The 18617-nt window shown below is 40.1% G+C and overlaps 1 protein-coding gene across 4 annotated transcripts in view; it reads right to left on the reverse strand.

Moving 5' to 3' along the window:
• Nucleotides 1–10464: 10464 nt before the first annotated feature.
• The window catches only part of PRICKLE2 (prickle planar cell polarity protein 2), a 356751-nt gene continuing 348598 nt past the window's right edge, over nt 10465–18617 (reverse strand). For all 4 annotated transcript variants that reach the window (XM_060766427.2, XM_060766426.2, XM_067463449.1 and 1 more), the window contains one exon: nt 10465–14008. In XM_060766427.2, coding sequence (XP_060622410.1) covers nt 13140–14008 — 869 coding nt within the window. In that variant the 3' untranslated portion in view covers nt 10465–13139. The remainder of the gene's footprint in view (nt 14009–18617) is intronic.

The following is an 18617-nucleotide window of genomic DNA, read 5'->3' on the forward strand; positions in this document are numbered from 1 at the left end:
TTTTCCTTCAAAGTCAGATGGGGATGGATTAAATAACATGCTGAGTTTATTATATTGCATACAGTGGAGCCAGTAAATGTGTGTGTGTGTGTGGGGGGGGGGGGGGCTTCCACACAGCCCTATATTCCAGAATATCATGACAGAAAATCCCACATTATCTGAGTGTGGACTCAGATAACCAAGGTCAAAGCAGATATTGTGGGATTTTCTGCCTTGATATTCTGGAATATAGGGCTGTGTGGAAGGGCCCTGGAACATTGCAGTTGTGGGTCAAACTCTCCCTGGCTAGTTCCCTCCTAAATTGTTCTCAGAAGACATGAGCTCATCTCACCATTCACCTGTTATCACAAAGAGAAGATTGAGAAGGGGAATTTGGGTAGAAATCAGCAAAGGCAGACCAACAAAAGTAGTTTCTTGTGCAAAAGTCAAAGTCCAAAGTCAAAGTTCAGATGTAAATGCTCTCAGCATTTACATCTGAACCAGTTTTGCTCAGAAAACCTCTTGATAGGTTCACCATAGGGTTGCCATAAGTTGACTTGAAAGCACTCAGCAACCTAGTTTGCCAAACAAGAGATAGAGTCAACTTTTAAATTAAAATGCAGACATTGCATGGATTTTGCAGAAAAGAGGGCTAGATTGAGAATGACATGTAACTGGCTGTGGCCATGGAGATATTTTTCACAGCCCACTCAACTGTGAAAAATGAGTCACTGCATCCTTCCCTGTGTTCACAACCAACCTCCTCTTTGTTCCTACTAACGTCTTGTGATGGTGTCAAAGAACAGCTATAATGCAGCTCAAGGGAGCCGTTCATTGATCAGCTATTTGTAGATTTCTTAGTAGGAGTTGTGGGTATGGTATAACTGTAGATAATGTTCATCTAGATTTATTTACTGAAATCATTAGGGTTAATCCACTGCTCTGAGGCTTACTGCTCCAAGGTCTAGAATTTCACATGTGCCTATTTAGATTTTAGAGAGGGGATGTGTGGCTTACATGACTAAATAATCTAGTATGCAAAAATTATCCATGTGGAAAATTAAATTATTAGGTGGAGGGGAAGGGTCTATACCAACCTTTATCGTAAAGTATCCAGTACAGAAGATATTCCTGTATATCTGAAAACAGCAAGTGCAACGTATTTGGGTACTACTTTTATGTCCCAGGAGCTAGGTATAAATCTATTTGTAGTTCCCAAAAATGTGTTTTCTTCTTCAAATATTACATAGAACAAGGGTGCATTGCAACCTATTAAAAAGTAAATTGATATACCTGAAAACTCCAAGAAGCCTCTTTTTGGCCAGAAAAGTAAATGCAGCATTCTGGACCTCATGCAGCCTAAGGTTCACACTGCTCACCCCTTCTCTATATGCAGGCCTGTGAGAACATAGTTTTCAGCCTTGTTGTTGTTTATTCGTTCAGTCGCTTCTGACTCTTCGTGACCTCATGGACCAGCCCATGCCAGAGCTCCCTGTTGGCTGTCACCACCCCCAGCTCCTTCAAGGTCAAGCCAGTCACTTCAAGGATACCATCCACCCATCTTGCACTTAGTCAGCCCTTCTTCCTTTTTCCTTCCATTTTCACCAGTATAATTGTCTTCTCTAAGCTTTTCTGTCTTCTCGTTATGTGGCTCATTCATCTTTACCTCTACTACCCTTCAATCCAATGAACAGTTGGGTTTTATTTCCTGAAGTATGGACTGGTTGGATCTTTCCATGGTCCAAGGCACTCTCAGAACTTTCCTCCAGCACCACAGTTCAAAAGCATCTATCTTCCTTCGCTCAGCCTTCCCTAAGGTCCAGCTCTCACATCCGTAGGTGACTATGGGGAATACCATTGCTTTAACTATGCGGATCTTCGTTGCCAGTGTGGTGTCTCTACTCTTCACTATTTTATTGAGATTGGCCATTGCTCTCCTCCCAAGAAGTAAGTGTCTCCTGATTTCCTTTCTGCAGTCTGCGTCTGCAGTAATCTTTGCACCTAGAAATACAAAGTCTGTCACTCCCTCCACGTTTTCTCCCTTTATTTCCCACTTATCAATCATTCTTGTTGCCATAATCTTGGATTTTTTGATGTTTAACTGCAACCCAGCTTTTGCACTTTCTTCTTTCACCTTGATTAGAAGGCTCCTCAGCTCCTCATCGCTTTTAGTCATGAAAGTGGTATTATCTGCATATCTAAGGTTGTTAATGTTTCTTCCAGCTATTTTTACCCCTGCCTTGCCCCCGGTGGTGCAATGGGTTAAAGCACTGAGCTGCTGAGCTTGTTGATCGAAAGGTCGCAGGTTCAATTCTGGGGAGCGGCGTGAGCTTCCGCTGTCAGCCCTAGCTTCTGCCAACCTAGCAATTCAAAAACATGCAAATGTGAGTAGATCAATAGGTACCGCTCCGGCGGGCAGGTAACGGCGCTCCATGCAGTCATGCCGGCCACATGACCTTGGAGGTGTCTTCGGAAAACACTGGCTCTTCGGCTTAGAAATGGAGATGAGCACCACACCCCAGAGTCAGACATGACTGGACTTCATGTCAGGGGACTACCTTTACCCTTTACCTTGCATTCATCAAGTCCCGCAAATCGCATAATGTGTTCTGCATACAAGCTGAATAGGTTGGGTTTTCAGCCTATTTGATAGCATCAGTGTATTTGAAGAGCAGTCAGGTCCAAGTCCATTTAAAAATAAAGACAGGAGAACAGCGACCATGATGAAGTCCACCTAGACCAGGGTGTCAAACTCATTTTCACTGAGTGCCACATCAGCCTCATGGTTCCCTTCAAAGGGTCGTTGAATCAATGGGTGGAGAATCAATGGATATAGAGGGCCAACTATAGTTTTTTACATGGTGGTCAGTGCTTCTTTGTTTTTACCAACTTGGGTTTTCAGATGTTATTGAATGACAACTCTAATCACTTTTGATTATATCCACCACACAGGCTGGGGATAATGGGAATTGCAACCCAACAGCACTTGTGGCTCTGAGATTGTGTTAGGGACAAGTGAAAGGACATTTTAACAGCAGTCATTGTATGTACATTCAAACCCCTCTCTCCTGACTAAACAGAACAAACTGCAGCCTTCCAGATGTTACTGTATCACAACTCGCCCCTGGGCTGAGAGGGGCGGTCAATAAATGCAAAAAAATAAATAAATAAATAAACTCCCATCAACTCAAATCATGATGTTGAATGATGAGGAATACAGGAGTTGTAGTCCAGCATCTGGAGGGACACATAAAATGACATGGGGGGGGGGCTGAATTCATCCCATGGATTTTGAGATTGACATGTGTGATCTAGACAGTTCGTGCAGATTAAACAGGAGACCTGATCACAATCTTTCCTACTATGACAAGACATGCAAATCTATATTTGGAGTTCAATTGTTGCTTTCTAAATTTGCATCTATAATTATAAAGCAGCATAGAAAATTTTATGCAAATGCGTGCCTAATTTTGTCCCCCCCCCCCCCCTTTCTCTTGGAAATCCATACATGATCACTTAGTTTCTCTCTGACATTTAAAAGTCTTTGTGCAGGAGGATATCAAGGAGAAAAACTAGCGAGGTTCCCAGATCTCCAAGCCTGGAGTTTTGTTCAAAGTCTAGAACCTCTTCTCCCATTTTTAGGGCAAAAGATGAGAAACTCAAGACAGCAGTGCTTGCTGGAAAAATTGTTTATGTGTATTCCTAATTACTTAGACTTTGTGTGTTTATTTTAATTTGAATGGTGTGCTTTGCATAATTGGCGTTGACACTTTATTGTGCTTGAAATATTGCCCTTGTAGTGTCACCAGATCCCATCTGTTGTGATATCACAAGAGGCTATTTTGGCGCATTATTGGGGGGACGTCACCCATAGGCTCAAAGCTCCTTACTCAGCACTCAGTTGCAGGCCCTGCAAGGCCCAGGGGTGTAGACCCAAAGCCTGCACCCTTAGGCCCAGGCGCGTTGAGCACCGAGTAAGGAACACTTCTTAGTCAGTGCTCGGCTTCAGGCACCATGGCACTTTGGGTCTATGCACCTGGGCCTGGCAAGATCTGCAGCCGAGCACCAAGTAAGGAGCACTCCTTATTCGGTGCTCGGCTGCAGGCCCTGCCAGGCAATCGATCCGAAAAGCAGGCTTGGAGCTGGTACCTTCCTTTTGTATTGATTGCATTTTCATTCCAGGAGGGAATGAAAATTCTGTTTCGTGCCATCAGAATGAACGGAAAAAAACAAAAAGAAGAATGCAACGAATGGGACAAATTTTGGGCACGTGACTAGGAGCAACAGCAGTGCAGAACAGAGGAACATAGTGCCACATGAGTCTTCACTTGCAGTCCAGTGTGATCCATCTTAGGCATAGATGTCATCCAAATGTAAATTAGAGAGCAGTTCCCAAAAGATGCAATGCCAACTGCCTTAACAGCTTGCTAACCTATCCATCCCCTTAGATGCCCTTTCTTTACACAAAAAAGAGCACAGATAGCATCTTCCTTGTACTCTCATTCTGTGGAGTGCTTTATTGCTTGCTAAGCCCCAGTGACGCCTGTAATTAACCAAAAGCAATTGTCCCATGCTTAATTTCTAAAATGAGAGATGCTGTGGTTGAAGGCTTCTTGGAAGCCACACCCTGTGGAACAGGAGCCCTTCCCCCTAACCCGCTTTGTAATTTTAGGAGGACTACCAATGCTTAGTCATTATCATGGTGAAAGACCATCGGAATGTACAGTACTTAAAGGCTCTTTTCTCCAGTAATCCAGTATATATTATAAGGGTTAGAATGTCCTGTTTCTCAAAACAAACTTCGAGGATTGCCTTGAATCCAGACCCTTTTTAAAAAATGTTATTATTCTGATAAAATCTATAGGGATCTGATTAGATAATAACATTACAAAAATAAACAAACAGAATAAGATCCCATGACAATACAGTTAACATTAATGATTCTCAATATATAGTCCAGCCTCCTTGGGGAGTTACGAACTCCTCCCTCTAGTCCCTTTTTAAATTTGAAACCTCCACACTGTAGAATTCTATGGCAGTGTGAACTCAGATAACCTTCCACATAGCCCTATATCCCAGAATATCAAGGCAGAAAATCCCACATTATCTGAGTGTGGATTCAGATAACCCAGTTCAATGCAGATATTTGTGGGATTTCCTGTCTTGATATTCTGGGATATAGGGCTGTGTGGAAAGGTCTCCAGTTCAAAGCAGATGTTGTGGGTTTTTCTGCCTTGATATTTTGGGTTATATGCAGAGGCTACCCTAGGTAATTTTCAACGGCAAGCAAACAGTATTTTGGCACCCCCCCCCCCCCAACCAATCACTGCTATATATTTTCTGTTCGTCGTGGGAGTTCTGTGTGCTGTATTTGGTTCAATTCCATCATTGGTGGAGTTCACAATGCTCTTTGTAGGTGAACTATAAATCCCAGTAACTACAACTCGCATATGTCAAGGTCTATTTTCCCCCAAGAGCGCCTCAAGAGCGCCCCTGGGCAAAATCAACTATACTGCAAATGCTTACTTTGCATAATGGGTTGAGCCGCCCCTGGTTATATGGCTGTGTGGAAGGACTCCACTGGTTCTTCAGTTTCCCAAATAATGTGTATGTGTGTGTCTTCAAGGTGGATATTGACATATGGCATCCCCATGCATTTCAAAGCTTTTTTTAGACAAGGAAGACCAAGGGTCCTTCCAAACAGCCCTATATCCCATTATCTGCGTTGAACAGGGTTATCTGAGTCCACACTCAGATAATATGGGATTTTCTGCCTTGATATTCTGAGATACAGGGCTGTGTAGAAGGACCCTTAGCGGTGGGTTTGTGAGCGCCTTCCTCTGAAATACAGCCTACATTTTTTGGTAGTCACTATAAAAGGGTGGTTCCAAAAAGTAAAGCTTGAACATAAAATGACTTGTAACCAGTCACTTTTGCAATAAGGAGCTGAAACTGTTCTCCTTTTGCATTTAGTAGCCAGTGTTCTAATGATGTTTTTTTACTGAGTGTGTTCTAAGTCAGAGCAATGGAAGAGGGGAAGACATAAAGCCCTTCTTTGTAGACTGTTATGCAACTAATGAAAAGCAGAAATGTCAGAAACAAAGAGAGAAGATGAGTGAGAGAAAAAGAGGAGGAAGAGCAAACACATTGAAAGTATAAGTTGTCCTAGAGAGTCAGGTTATTTGGGAAATTTTTAAAGTTACCTTTCTAGCTTTCTCTATTCTGACCAAGTGAAATGAGAAGAAGAAACAAACAAACAAAAAGGGAGAAGTGTAAATGCAAGGAGGTCATTGAAGGTGGTGGTGGGAAGAGAAATGCTTTTCCGGCCTGGTGATTCCAAACTGTGGCACAGGGCACCATGGAGAGCTTTATTATGTCAACCTGATGTGCCACAATAGTAGATAGCTGAAATAAAGCATGAACTAAAATTTGGGATGTATATACACTGTAGAATCCATGCAGATCGGCACCACTGCCATGGTTAAATGTTATAGACATATAGGATTTGTAAATTTTTAGAAGATCTTTAGCCTTCTCTGCCAATTAGCGCTGGTATCTCACCAAACTGCAAATTCCAGGATTCTGTAGCATTGAGCAATTGCAGTGAAAGCAGTATCAAACTTCATCAACATTACAGTGTAGATGCCCTTAGAGGGGATTCACTGATGTACTGATGTGGAAGTATCCTGGACAACAACTGTTCCCAGGTCTTAGTTGTCTCAATAATATACTGTATTCAGCCTTAGTCCATGTGGGACACATGATGGAGGTAAAATATTCATTGAATCAGTAAGCTCCAGTTTCATACTCTAATCTCCGTTTCTTAAAGGTCAAAAACATAAAAATTCAACAATTTGCCAAACCTTTCCTCTTTCTTCTTTCTCTGACTTATAACCTTACCCATGGGAATTAGTACTGATTTTTTTTATCAAGTCAAGGCTCAGAGAAGCAGACCTGGTATATTATGATGTATATGTATAGTTACAAAATTCAGTGATCATACAATCACATTGGAGAATTGGGGTTTTCAAACTGAACACATAAATCTGTTTCCTTTGCTACAAATATGTAGAAAAAATTAGTCTCTAAATTGCCTTGGTGTACATTGATTAACACCAATTAAGGCTCTGCCCCCTTGTATGTCATTTCAAGAAGTAATTATACATAATTATTGTCAATTACAGACTGCTGAAAGGCATTATGCATATGTCATCCTCTCCAAAATCCAAATCATTTGGGCTACCTGAAAACATGCACAAAAGCCATACAAGGGCTTCACGGTACAATCCTACGTATGTTTATTCAGAAGTCAACTTCTTTGAGTCTAGTGGGACTTGTTAGAGGGGAAGTGGGTGTAGGATTGCAACCTTGGACTTTAACCTCAAATCAAATATGCTTGAATAACTCTCAGATAATGTGGATTAAAAAAAATCTAATTGCATCAGATACACACTACTGAAAGAAATAGAAGTAAATATAGTCCTATTATAATGTATCATAAATTTTTGAACAGAAAAGTGTTTTGTAGATTAATGCTAATAATGGTTGCTTTCTATGAGGTTATATCCCAGCCAGGTTTAGCTATTCCACAATCATGACAACCAATTAAAGAACTGCCTTAGTTTAATATGTTATTTATTTCCTTATTTAGGGAATTTCTATTTCACATTTCTCACAAAAGCAATGGAAGAGAGGGATGTCATGTGACTGGCTACTCGTGTAACCCTTCTTTGTGGGAACCCTTCGAGTATAGTTTCCAGAATTTTTCACCGCAAGCTAAAGTATCTAGAGCAAATGGGAGTTGTACTCTTCCTCTTTCCTGGCTTGAATTATCTTTTTTATAAGCTCACAAACAACACCTTCTGTCTTTTCAAAATGTATTTCTACCATTGCTAACTTTTAAAAAGAGGATGTTCACTTTCCTGTCATAACTAAACCCAAGAAGTAATGATTGTTCCTTGAGATGGCTACTTTTAGATATCATAGCTTGGGGTGGAAATAATATTTTTTAAATGCTTTAAAAATTGTCAAAAACAATGTTAATGTGTAAAAAAAAGATGAGAAGAATCTTGGACTGATGATCATCTTTACAATTCATGGGAGTTCTAGTTTGGTGAAGCACCAGTACTGACAGAAAATCTAAAGAAACTATAACTCCCAATATCCCATAGCAGTGAATCATGATAGGTAAAATGGTGTCAAACTGCATTAATTATAGTGTAGATGTACCTATATTATGCACAAAGCTGGTTGTTTTGCAAAGACAGAAACAACATTTTCTGTGCAGGAAAAGGAATTTTCTGAACAGGAAATAAGATTTCTGGACACCAGATTTTGTTTTCTGTACAGAAAATACAAAATAACTTTATCAAATTGTGTGCAAAATAAGTCTGTTCCAAATTATGAATTAAAACTTTAGATATTTCTCCAGTGGGAAGGAGATGGTGGATGTGAGCCTGAACCTTTCAAAAATTATTTCCAGAAAAGAAAAGAAAAGAATATGGGAGCTTGGGACTAAGGCTCACTCCATCCTGTGTGCATCATAATAAACCATAGCTGGAATCCTGTTGTCATAACTTCTTCTACATATGAGGTTGGACATTTTTGTCCATTGCAAAACATCAGCATTAGATTCAAGTCTGAGGAAACAGAGCTTTAGAGGTACACTGGGTTGTTGGAAATGGAGTTGTCCATCGGATGCACAGCACTGCCATTCAACATAAGGAGTGTGTAGCCCGATCACATCTCTGCATGTGCCAATTTACGTTATGCAACCATGATGGAGGCTCATGGCAACTGGCTTACTATGATTTCTATTTGCAATATATGTGTGTTTAAAAAGTGATTTTAATGACTTCCAGAGATTACTCTTGCAGATATGACTTTGTTCAGAACCAGTCTTATGGTTTCTATGAAATTGTTGAGGTTTTGTATGCATATGGCATTCATTGTATGCAACAAGCCACATGAGTAATTTGGGCAATTTGAACCCTTATTCCTACAAGCTAGGGTGGGCAACTGTGGGCTGCACTCAAGCACTTGGAATTACTTGGGCAGCACATTTTCATTTTTCCCCAATTTTTCATTTTAAATGAATCCAGTCATGTATAGAATACATGTACTCATGTATAAGTCTTCACATTTTATTCTAGAAATCAATCCAAACAACCTGGATCGATATATCAATGGATAATTGTTAACACTGTTTCTTAACTCTTATTTTAAAAGGAGCAATCTCATTCTCTGAGTAGAGTGGGAAAAGGAAAGAGCTTAATCCATCCTGGGAGGACTTGAAAGAGGCAGGGAGGCAGTGCCACTTCTGACCTTTTTGAATGCGTCAGTGGGAAAATGGTGGTGGTGGCCAGTGATGTCTGGTCCCCTGAGTTGGCACTGGTGCTTTCCCCTTTTTATGGACTAACCCTTGACTTGCCCATGTGCTATATCAACATTCATAATTTTGGCCCCAAAACCTGCCCCAACGTATACATGAGGTTGACTTATACATAAGTATATTCTGTAAATAATTTTAAGGTAAACTGAAGAGAGTAAGGAGGGTCAAAGGACTATGTTTGTGGATTATGGGATTAATTGTGAATGTATTGTTTAAATGTTTTTTCTTAATGTATTTTATAATTCTATGTTTATTTTAACTGTAATAAATGCTTTAAAACAATGTACAGTTGTTTATTTACGACATTTCTACCCCACCTTTCTCCATCCCGGAGGGGTCTCAAGGTAGCTTTACACATAGGCAACTAATCAATGCCTTAAAACAATGTAGTTGCCTATGTGTAAAGCTACCTTGAGTCCCCTCCGGGGTGGAAAAAGGCAGGGTATAAATATCATAAATAAATAAATAATAAAGAAAGGAGAGGGTGGGAGTGTTCACACACTTTCCTGTTGAACCAAGTTGAGGCTGGAATGTGTCCAGAGGAGGGCAACTAAAATGATCAAGGGTCTGGAGAACAAGCCCTATGAGGAGCGGCTTAAAGAGCTGGGCCTGTTTAGCCTGAAGAAGAGAAGGCTGAGAAGAGACATGATAGCCATGTATAAATATGTGAGAGGAAGTCATAGGGAGGAGGGAGCAAGCTTGTTTTTTGCTGCCCTGGAGGCAAGGAAATGGAACAATGGCTTCAAACTACAAGAAAGGCGATTCCATCTGAACATTAGGAAGAACTTCCTGACTGTGGGAGCTGTTCAGCAATGGAACTCTCTATCCCGGAGAGTGGTGGAGGCTTCTTTTTTGGAGGCTTTTAAACAGAGGTTGGATGGCCATCTGTCAGGGATGCTTTGAATGTGATTTTCCTGCTTCTTGGTAGGAGGTTGGACCTGATGGCCCAGGAGGTATCTTCCAAGTCTATGATTCTATAATTTGGCAAGATATAGCCACTCATTATCCACTGATGAAAACATTTTCTGTTCAAGCTGGAAAAGACATTCATTCTATACATCATCATCATCATCATCATCATCATCATCATCATCTTTTTTTCTTTTTTCTTTCTTTATTTTTTTGGGGAAAATCATAGTTATCACATTCTCCTTATGCACAAAAAACATTCCCAACTGTGCTGTGGATACATCTGTATCAGAGGTTTCCTTCCATGCTGCTGCATTTCAATAAGCAACTCTGGCCATTATCTCAGGGTTATACATTGTTCCAAAGCCAGGCGGCAGCAGAGCTGGATCATGGCCAAAATCACTGCTGCTTAGGTCCAACTGAAGAGGCAGGACCCTTGTACCTGTTTTTTTTAAAGTCCCATTCACACCTATTTGCATTTTGCCATCTATTTCAACAGACAGTATTTTTCTAATAGAATCCTTAAAAATTCTCAAGAGAACCATATACAGGTGTTGTAAGTTGGCAAGCTCCTACCTAGCTGGGGACTACTGACACCCAATTTGCAGCCCTAGAAGTAAAAAAAGTACAACAGAAACAAAACAATTTTCTTCTTTCCCACTGTCTCATCTGGAAACAATATAGTACACATCTTGATGTCAAACGCCCACTTGTTTAAAGCATACAGGGAGAGAGAGAGAGAAAGAACTCACATCCACCATAGCACACAATACATTTTGAGCCCTATGTATATAACTACCCATGTTGAAGCTTTTGTTGTTTTGTTCTACTTCCAAAAAAACAGACTCCAATCTACCCTGAGGACAGACCCTTCAAACTGCCTTTGTAATGGGTTTGAAGTATTTATCTCCCATGGGTAGACTTTATGTCTGACATGATTAGGATGTATTCATTTCATTATGGATTTCAGAAGAAGGCAGTGTTGAAGTTACCTCTCAGTAATGAATAGCAGTTAACAAATGCCAGGAAACTAGAGCACCAGAAAACAATTCTATACTCAAAACAAGTTCATGCTGACACCACACAACTGTACCATTTACAATTGTTTTGGTTTACACCCCCCAAAAAGTAGTTGAAATTTTAGTGATTTTGGCCTTCTCTTAAGAGTGTTAACCTCTCGCTCAGATCTTTAACCTTTGTAACATTTTGGGTTCAAATCCAACTGCCAGTCCCTACCAGAGGAGATGAACTGAATCAATGGGATTTATGTAGTGTATATATTTGTGTATAAGTCTAGAAATTTTAGTCAAATAATTGACCCAAAAAACCTGGGTCAAGTTAACCACGGGCCAATGTATTGTACCTTAACTCTTATAAAAAAGGTGCTCAGGGAGCTCAAGGTGGAGGCTCAAGGCACCAAAGATGGGAAGCCAAAGGAGAAAATTGTTATATCCAACTGTGGGGAATATATGTGATCCTTTATCCCAACTGAAGCAAAATAGAGGACTGTTCTTTGCAAACAAAAGGGGCGTTGACCTCTTCTCTGCATTCAGATCTACAGACTTTTGAAATTTGTTTTGTAAAGAATTTTCTTCCTTTTAAATGAAAAGCTATTTTTTCATAAAGTCCCCTTCTCTGAGTAGAGTGGAGAAATATGAGAGCTTTGTCTGTCCCAGGAAAAAGAAAAAGAAACGACAGCTCTCTGCTAAAACACAACTTCTGGCCTTTAAATTGGCAGCAGAAGCCAGGGGCATTGTTGGCACTTTCCCCCATCCTCAGAGTGACTCTTGACTTATTCATTGGTAATTTTGGCCCTCTCTAAAGAGTGTTAACCTTTCTCTCAGATAATTTAACTACCAAAATCCATAATTTTGGACCCAAAACTTGCCCTCGACTTTTATGAGGTCAACTCATTCACGAGCATATACGGTAAATGTTGAATTACCATTCAGTTATTGTTTCAATAGATCTATTTTACTTGGGACTAGCAGATGAACACAGGCCTATGTTTTTTCTGCATTTGAAAAAGGGAAAACTTGTTTTCATTTCATTTCCAGTGATAGATGCCTGTATTTGTTTTATAGAGTAACAAAAAAATGAAGTGTTAGTAGAGCCCCAAAACACCCCATACCTTCTTCAAGAGCTAATTAAATGTTTTAAAGGCTCTTTTTTGTTTTGTTTTAAGCAAGTGCAGAAAGTAAAAGACTGCTGATCCAGATGAAATTTGATGGCAAATAAAATAAAGTAAGGATTCTCAAGCTCTGTTTCTTTAGCTCAGCCCAAAAAACATGATGAATGTGCATGGATTTCCCAGTGACTCCTAAGATATAAACATTCCTCAATTATTACAAAATACAAAAATATTTTCTCCAAACTCACTTACTTTTGCATTTTTCACAACAAATCATGGAAATAATTTACATTTCCTTACAATCTGGCAGAAGAATGGTGAAAGAAAATGATGAAAATGGAAAGCAAAAAAAGAAAAGAAAAGAAAAAGAAAAGGAGAGAGAATACATGGTTTGCTAACTGCAGGTTATCGAAAACAATGGCAACTAAAAACAGATGGGTGAACTGGATATTAGGTGGGTGGTGACTAGTTGTAGGAAGGAGATAAACTTTTAATTATTACATGCTAAAATAAATTTGACCCCTCCCCTCTCATCCCCAAAATAAAATGTGCAAAATATATTCACCATGCCAACAATTATGACTATTTATAGACCTTGTGTCTATGTCCTTCTTACAGCTCCCTGCTTGCCAGGATGTTTCGTTACAATAAAAAGCGCTTTAAGACCTACAACAGTGCAAGTTGATGAAGTAATTACATTCTCCAACACTGTGCTTGGGTAAAACACGGTTATGCTATGATACAGTTTTTGCTCTTTTGCCTTTTCCGGCTATGTAACTGTCCTCGACCACCTAGTGTGGAAGACTTAGGCATGCTGTATGAACCATATTTGTGAAGCAGGTCTTCACCAGCAACGTACTGGAGACGACTGGGTTGAGGGATTGGTTCCCCCAGGAAGTAGCCTTCATTGTCAGATTCAGAGGAGGAAGAACATGTAGAACACCAATCATATTCAGCAAAGTAGGGTCCCCATCGCTCAGTAAAGTGGTTTTGCAAAGCAAGGTCTGACACAGTCCTGGGGCACTGACCATAAAGATTTCTTCGTGCACCCTGCTCCACACTTTCCCTGCAACCTCTCTGCTGTAAGAACTGATCATAATCCTCCCGAGCTCGTAGAGAGGGCCTTTCTTTCAACTTATAGCTCTGTTCACTGGCAAGGTGGAGGGCATTGTCTGAGCGGGAGCGCCTGGAGCGCCGGGGCCTGTGGTGGCGGGAACGTCGATCATCATCTCGGAGATTAGTTCGTCTGGGAGTTCGCTCACTCATAGGGGGATGCCTGGCACTCTCCTGCCCAGCCAATTTAGTTCCTGGCATTGCATCACCATAGTCAAAGCTCTGATGCATCCTCCCACGGGACGGTGTGTCTCTGTAACCAATTGGATTGGTAAGGTCATGGAGGTTGGCTTCCATATCTTGGTACTGTTGGGCAGACAGCAAGCTACGGACAGATTCTGCACTTCTGAACTGGACGGATGAATTCAATGTTCCCATATTACTCAACTTCTCTGACACATTCATTCCAGAATCCTTGCTGAGATCAGGCATGGAAAAACGAGAGAGATGCTCTTGTCGCTTGGTGCCCCCATCTGCAGAGAGACCTTTTGGAAAAAAAGAGAGGAGAAAGAGAAAATAATTAAATATATTACATGGCATTCTCAGTTCATTTCTCAAACACTACTGGATTATGAACATCACAATCATATTCTCAGCTTCAGATAAAGGCAGAGACAACTCCTTCTGACAAATCTTGCCAAAAAAACACCAGAAGAGGGTTGATGTAGGATTGCCATGAATCAGAATCAAATTTAATAGCACTTGGACTTCAGGGGAGTGAGACTGCAGTAACACCAGGGGTCACATCTCTGTCCTTTTGCAGCTGCATGAACTGCCAAAACATGTTAAAAGTCAAAATAAAATGGGGAAAAAAGAGAAGGGCAAGAAGTAAAGTGCTGGCTTTTAAAGGCAGTTTTCCTGCAATCTATTTAAAAGGTGAACTGCCATACAAAGACTGACAATTTGCCTCTGTTGAAGTCCAGATAGTTGCAAGGTAAGGCATACATGGCACCAGCATCACATGTTGCCCACTTCTAATTTACAAAAAAATTTTCAACTCCATTTGGTAGAAATAGAGCATCCCTGAATGAAATGGAGACATGATCCAGCTAGGATTACCACGGGCTAAATAACACTGCAATTGTACACATGTACACATCACACAAGCAATATAGAATATAATATCATTGGATTTCAATGAGCAAATACCAGTGTCAGAAAGGACTGTCAGAAAGGACTGTCAAAAATTTAGTCTAATGATGATGAGTGAAATTGTTTTCTCAAATTTATTTTAGCTGAGATACAGAAATAATCTTTTAGGCAGATGTGAAGTGAGAAAAAATGTGTGATTTACTGGAGGAAGAACAGAAGAAGTTCTAATAATAGACAGGTTTCGCTTTGTCTGTCACTTTTGCTACATCTGAACCATCTAGGCGGAGAGAAAAATATAGACTCTGGGTTGTTGTAGGTTTTTTTGGGCTATATGGCCATGTTCTAGAAGCGTTCTCTCTTGACGTTTCACCTGCATCTATGGCAAGCATCCTCAGAGGTAGTGAGGTCTGTTGGAACTAGGAAAATGGGTTTATATATCTGTGGAATGACCAGGGAGGTACAAAGGACTCTTGTCTGCTGGAGCTAGGTGTGAATGTTTCAACTGACCATCTTGATTAGCGTTTGATGGCCTGGCTGTTGTTTGGCATGGCCTGTTAGTGCCTGGATCAATCTTTTGTTGAGAAGTGATTAGATATCCCAGACTGCCTCCTCTATGTTGTTTTGCTGTTGTAATTTTAGAGTTTTTTAAATACTGGTAACCAGATTTTGTTCATTTTCATGGTTTTTTCCTTTCTGTTGAAATTGTCCACATGCTTGTGGATTTCAATGGCTTCTCTGACACGGTGGTTGTTAGAGTGGTCCAGCATTTCTGTGTTCTCAGCATATTATCTGAGACTCTACTAACTTTCCTGGGATTTCTTAGGCAGGTAGTTCTGAGAGATGAATTTCCACTACGAAGATTGCCAGACCAGATCCAGATGGGGCTCTTGTAGCATTAAACCTCAACTGAACTCAGAGCATGAGAAGATACTATAAAACTCTATCAAACGAAGCAAAAGTACCTATCCTCCCTTGTCTTCAAAACCCTGACTTTCAGTAATAGTCATTCCTTTCCAACATGGCTATTGCTCCACTGGTGGCATTAGCTATGTAGCCTAGAGCAGCTCCCAGCTCTCTTTATGATGTCAATTCCTCCATGCCCCTTTTCAAAGTCCATTGGTGTTGACTGTGGTTGGGCAATTATGTAAGGCAGACATACCTAGCAGAGAAAATGTTTACCATCTATGTACTGTGGCCTGCTATAGGCATTGACACTATCCTATAACAGGCTCATCCTAAAAGAGATCAATCATTTGTGAGTGGAAGTCATAGGGAGGAGGGAGCAAGCTTGTTTTCTGCTGCCCTGGAGATGAGGAAGTGGAACAATGGCTTCAAACTACAAGAAAGGAGATTCCATCTGAACATTAGGAAGAACCTCCTGACTGTGAGAGCTGTTCAGCAATGGAACTTTCTGCCCCGGAGTGTGGTGGAGGCTCCTTCTTTGGAAGCTTTTAAACAGAGGCTGGATGGCCATCTTTCGGGGGTGCTTTGAATGCAATTTTCCTGCTTCTTGGCAGGGGTTTGGACTGAATGGCCCATGAGGTCTCTTCCAAATCTATGATTCTATGAATCTATCAAGAACAAAGATATATTTTCCCAAACTATGAGCAAAGGTACATTTGCCAGCTCCATTGGTTCACTCCTATGAATCAACAGAACATATAGGCAGCATTGGTGATTTTAGAATTGGCAGCAAACCTCTTCCTTTGTAGCATGCTTTCTCACTTGGGCTATATACTTTATGTCTGTTGTTCATGGAAAAGTTCTGACTCACAAGACCTCCTTCACTGAGAGTTATATTCTGCTCATAAATTCCCAAACATCAGGATGACTGATTTTGGCATCTCAGTAAGTCACAGCATAAGAACTGACTGTAAAATAGTCCTATGCTTTCCATGTTCTGCCATTCACCATGTGACTGAATGTTTCTCTTTGTACAAAAACCATGATTGTCATCTGAAAAAAGGAGTCTTTGTACAAAGAGCCTGTAATAGAAACAGGGGCAGTCTTGTTGCTCTCCAAAAGAGGGCGGTAGTAAACAAACACAGAGCAAGGGATTAGCCATTTTTTGCAACATTTAACACCTGTGGCGATAAGCTTGAAAATATAATGGCAACATATAGTAATCATGGGTCTTTCCCATTAAATATTAATAGATTTCCAGCTGAGAAGTGAGATCTAAACTCTGCTGTTTTATGGGTCTGATGTCTATTTCTCATCATATCCAATGCTTTCTTTTCTTATTCTACAGTTTCAACAAAAATCTATACTGCAGTATCAGTATAGTTTGACATCACTCGAACTTCCATGGCTCAGTGCTCTAGAATAATGGGAGTTGTAGTTTTATAAGGCCATTTCCCTTCTTTGTCAAAGAGGACTGGTGTATCATCAAACTACAAACCCCATTATTTCACAGCATTTAGCCAAGGCACTATCAAATTGTATTGATTCTATAGTGCACATGCACTCTTAGTTCTCTACTGAATACTGGGAATCCGTGGTCTCCAGCATTTGTGGGTGATTTATTCATGGTTGGAAGAAAGGAGAAGAGAAACATTGCCTTTTTTGCTGCCCATACTTTACAATCTGAAAGGTGTTACATGGGCTCCTTTGTGATACAACAAAATATGGTAATGTGCCTCTGTTGATTCCTCTCCAAATGGTGTCAGATTAATTCAGATTAACTACTGAAAATGTAACACTGTATATCTGAATCTTTATCATGGAATGGTATGCTATATTGGATATCGGATAATCACTGGTCACATAACCAAATGGCGGATTATGACCTGTTAGGATCATAAGCTACTACATTATGAGCAATTGGGAAAACCATAATCTTTATATCTTTTAAGAAAAGAAAGTGAATCCACGTGGATTTATGCTTGGCAATTGGTTTTCAGCTATTACTGATTTCCGGATATAAATATTATAACATTCTCATTACATCTGTTAAGTACTAAAATGCTATGTGCCTCTCCTAGGCTACAAGCTTAGCCAGTGATTTCCGAATCATCAAAAGCTAATAGGACTACAGCATTGTTCTCCTGGGCAGCTTGTATTATTCAGTGATGTTTCAAACACATCATGTTCTTTGTCATTTCAGAGCTTTGGGCAGTTTGTTCAATATATCATGAGCACTGAATTCCTTCAAGAAAATGCTGACACGGTTTTTTAATGTCTGAATTTCATATTCCTTTGCTCATTTTGGAATATAAACAGTGTATCTTCCACAAAATCAGAAGTTTGGTCTAACCAGAAGGCTTTCAAAATATAGTTGACTATATATATATATATATATATATATATATATATATATATATATGACTTAATACAATTGACTCATTGAACAAAGAGTGTAGCAAACCCAGCCATATATCTACTTGTTTTTCTAATTCAGAAGGAATTATTCTATGAGTTTCAAACTACTTATAGATGCTACTGAATGGTCACCACTGTTTATTTTTTGGCTGTAGTTTACTATGAGAGATGTAATTGTGGCAAGGTGCTTCTTACCAGCCAATGGATGGTATTTCCATGGTTTCTCTCTGAGAAATGAAATGCCTTGCATGGGATAATGGTCAGATCGAGCACAAACCTACTGTAGGCATTTAAAATGTTAGTGCCCATTACCTTCAATTTAGATTGCTAGTCTAAGAATGCTTTATGATGAAATAAGATGTGACAAAGAATATTAGGCTGCAACAAAAACAGAGAACTGATGCCAGTCAAGAGCAGACAAAATTGGGCTAGCTAGATGGACAAATGAGCATTGTATTAGAGGGCTGCTGGTGTCACAGGACATCCCTCCAGGGATGGAGAAGAACATAACACAATGACAGTGTGTCACATATCACTGTCACTACATGTTAAGAAGGAAAGGAAAAACAAGAACTTGACCTGAGTCTACCAATTCTATGTTCTTCCACACATCCAGTTCCAATCTCAGCCATCAGCCATGCATACCTCCTTGGATAGAAATGCAGACAGTCAGTCTGCTCA

The sequence above is a fragment of the Anolis sagrei genome, chromosome 2 (assembly GCF_037176765.1).
Source record: "Anolis sagrei isolate rAnoSag1 chromosome 2, rAnoSag1.mat, whole genome shotgun sequence".
Classification (NCBI taxonomy): Eukaryota; Metazoa; Chordata; class Lepidosauria; order Squamata; family Dactyloidae; genus Anolis; species Anolis sagrei.